The sequence below is a fragment of the Fulmarus glacialis genome, unplaced genomic scaffold (assembly GCF_000690835.1).
Source record: "Fulmarus glacialis isolate BGI_N327 unplaced genomic scaffold, ASM69083v1 scaffold8088, whole genome shotgun sequence".
NCBI lineage: Eukaryota > Metazoa > Chordata > Aves > Procellariiformes > Procellariidae > Fulmarus > Fulmarus glacialis.
The window spans coordinates 28,388-32,262 of record NW_009226257.1 but is presented as its reverse complement, the minus strand read 5'-3'; the positions used below and the strand labels follow the sequence as shown (position 1 = coordinate 32,262).

The 3,875-nt window shown below is 39.0% G+C and overlaps 1 protein-coding gene across 1 annotated transcript; it reads right to left on the bottom strand.

Moving 5' to 3' along the window:
- Positions 1 to 3,320: 3,320 nt before the first annotated feature.
- Positions 3,321 to 3,576, bottom strand: RAMP3 (receptor (G protein-coupled) activity modifying protein 3; the record flags this gene model as incomplete). The annotated part of the gene is made up of 1 exon (XM_009582744.1): positions 3,321 to 3,576. A coding segment is annotated over one exon (256 nt), but the record flags the coding sequence as incomplete, so codon positions are not given.
- Positions 3,577 to 3,875: the final 299 nt, after the last annotated feature.

The window sequence follows — 3,875 nt, the reverse complement described above, 5'->3', positions numbered from 1 at the left end:
CTGGGCACAGCTGCTGGGCGTCCCTGTAATGTAAGCTGTATGTTCACACTATGTAAAGAAGGGCATTTATACCACATACATTCCTTTGGATGTGGGAAGCCAGAGGTGGAAGAAAGGCGTGTGCTTCCCTCTGCATGAACTTTGCAGAGATGTAGAGAGCATGCAGGATTTCCTCACCAATCCGCCAAGGGACATTTGCTACTACCCTGCTTATGGTGAGGTCATCCTCTTGGAAAGAAGTCCCAAATTGTTTTGTGTTCTCGACCACCTTTTTCCTCACGCTTCAGTAGCTCTTTTACTCCTTTGGCTTTCATCCTTTCTTGAAAGTGATGGCAGCCCTCACAGCCTTTGTCTTGCTCCTGCTAGTCACTGTCATCTTCTGTCAACTCTTTGCTGAATCTCTTATACCCCATGAAAATACACCCTTTCCCAGTTGTTCCTGTATGCAAAAAATCCCACAGCTCACAAGAATTAAGCATGTTCTGCTAGCTGCTTAGCAAGCCTGTCACTTCTCTGCTGGCCTAAACATTGCTTGGGATCAACCACTGTTCCAATTCTAAGAAGGATATTGAACAGGTTATTTTCTTTCTGTTTGCATCGCTGCCTATTTTTCTCTGAGATTCTGTTGTAACATAGAATTAATGCGCATTTACAAAACAAGCCAGATTCTTGGTCCCAGATGTGATTTTCATGGCAATCGAAACAGGCTTCGGGGGAAAGGTAGCAAGCTCCATGTAGTAGAAAATAACTACTAACTCTCACTAACACATAGGACAGATTATGTCAAAAGATCCAACAGTTACGATTCTGGTTCCCTATTAATGTACACAGCTAAGAACTGGACACTATGGTTGCTTTTTTCCTTAGAACTCTTTAAATGTTTCTCCAGATTTAATCACTGAGGCTGCATTAAATTAGCAGTGTCATTTCCCACGCACTGTTTCAACTTCTCTTGCCCTTCTATCAAGTATATTAAAAAAATAGTGGCAGATCACACTTTGGATGGGGAAGACACTCAAAAAAGATTAAATTTTCACATCCAAAGCACAGAGCAGTGACAGAATCCTTCCCATAGCTCATGAAGGAAAATCAACTATCTTTTATTCTTTGAATCTTACATTTCTTAGACTCTTTGAAAAGTTCACACTAGATTTTATTTTCAAATTAAACAGAATCCATTTAAACACGGCATTTGTTTAAAGAGCACAGTACACATATAGTAGTATGATGTCATCAAGACGACAGTTTCTTCTCCATTTACTACCCAGGCCAACCTGTTTTATATTAAGTTAATCTGGCTCATATATCTCAGATGACCTGTTGATCAGGTGAACAGTTTCAAATGAGCCAGAACTGGTCAAGAATTTGCACCAAATATGGCAATTAGATTGAAATGAACATGCTTTTTAAAAAGTCAAAATTTTTCCTATGTGGTTTCCAAACTAAAGTTTTGAAACTTGCTTTGTAGCTTGTTGAAATTTAAAACAAAATGAGGATTAAAATGAAACTCCATGCAGAAAATAAAATTATTTGGTTTTGGCCACACAAAATGCTTAACGTAACAATCTTTTGGATCAAATGAATAGGTTGTTTTTTTTACTTCACTACTAGTTTTGGTGGACCAAAACATTTTAAGGCAGAAAATAATAGTTAAGTAGAAAACTAAGCCAAAATCTGTAGTACATATGTCATTCTTCTTTTACAAAGAGCAATTTTCTGCTAGCGTCTAGAGAATGAAAAAATATCTTTGGAAAAACACACAGGAAACACCTCAGAAAATTAATCACTCTAACACTAGGGTAATGAAAAAACAAGCCGGTGCCTTCAACCCATGTGAAAGGATGTGAAAACAAACCAGTACAGCTACAGGTCTTCTTTATCTATCTACATATAAACATTTCTAGTAAAGGGGGCACTCTGATTCAAGCCTGGAAACGCTTCTCATACACAGAGACCTAAGACTCAAACACTGGGCCAGAATCTTAAAGGAGAAAATCTAACTAGCAGAGATATGAAACACCATTACTTGGCCATTCAACCTGTATTTTATTTGTGCATAAGGTATGGAAAAATGAAGAGTCACTTGTAAAAGGTATTTCTCACTTATAATAGAAGAGCATTCAACTGAAAGGCATTTTGTGAAATGACAGAAAAGAAAGATTTACAACACAAACATGGAAATTGTTTTATTTTGGCATATGATCTTTATTTAAACTGTTACACAGGAATAGCTTTATAGAACAAGATTTCTGAGCAGAATTTTTTCTCTTTCCTCCGATGTCTGTTCCAAGCTTTGATGTTCATACTTTAGTTCCCTCACTCTTCATGGGATGAAGAATTATTTATGTACAAAATTATACTCTGAAAGGCACCTCAATCAACATGACACCTTTACATTTATTGTAGGATATCACTTGCACAAATTGAAGTGAGAGCAGGGAGTATACAGTGAACACAAGTCGTCAAGAATAATAATTATAAAAGAGGAAAAATAGACAGTCTGGCATATGAAAGTTTCTTCATTACTCCTTAGTATATTTATAATCAACCAATTTCCTCTTGCATTTTCCAGCTCTGTAAAATAAGACCTGTATATCTTCCCAGAGTTTGTTTGTTAGCCATACAATTCCAAGTAGCCATGCTTAAAGGCATTTTATAAACTATTTTATAACGTGGCATGATAATTTCCCCATGGGGATAGTCACTGGACACATAAATTGTTCCTTTGCCAGGACAAGACTTCCAGTTCTTGATAATGATGTTTTTGATTAGCTTCCAGGAAAAGCTGCCACTTGGTTACATCCATGCTCAGTTCCTTTGCCAGTGATCTTCTATCCAAGTCACAAGGTTTGCAGATGAAAACCTCAAGTGTCCTGCACAAAAACTGAAGAGATATCATCTGCCCCGCAGTCAGTGTTACACCCTGCGTACATATACTTACATACAGTTTTGCAAAACTTAGTTTACCACCCAGCTTTACCCATGGGAAAGTAACTTCACCCCTTTTGCAGTTAAGGGGTCCATTTGCCTGATGACTCTCCTGTTTCTGGGAGCTGCCTGTGAATTCCATGATGATGAGGCCCGATGGAAGTAGAGAGCTTTGCACCAGCAACACCAATGTCCCAGCTCAGAAGCAGTGACTTTCGGCGGCGGCAGCAGCAGGCAGCTCTTTGTTCACAGGAGCATTGCCTCTGTCTCAATATCTCACAGGTTCCATTTCAGCAGATCTGAAATCTTTATGTCGAGTTTCTCTATTCATCCTCCTCTCTTAGCGTTTTTGGAAGAGGGAAATGGAGAAAAAGAAAGCCCAGAAGAACAACTTACACCAGGATATCACTTCTCTTGCTGCACCATACTACCAGTGTTATCATGGCACATGTCAACATGACTGGGATCAAGATCAGAGTTGTGAGAATTTCATCCGGTGGATCTTCCCAGTGAACCTTTTCTGAAGTACAGTTTGAAAAGAATTGTTTATGAATTCCAGTGATAAAGCCCTCTGCGAGGGGGTTTGGCCAAAAGCAACTCGCATTGTTGGCTTCACGTTCTGTGCACTGGGTAAAGTTGTCATAATACCTAGGAGAAGAAGAAAATGAAGAGAAGTTTAAATAGAACACATACGCATATTACACTTAGAGAAAGCTACATAGGGTGCCATATAGAATCTGTAAGAGTCGGTCTATCATGTAGATAGTCTGCTGAAGGACCTTTAATGGAAGCTGTAGGTACCAAGTACTACACAGTGAGCCAGAAGGAGAACTGACTCACATATACTCATACAACTGAGAGATTTCATGTGAAATCCTAAGATCCCGGATGGACAGTGGTCAAAACCCTGTTATTTGGGTGCTGTTACTACAGCCAGGACCTCCGAA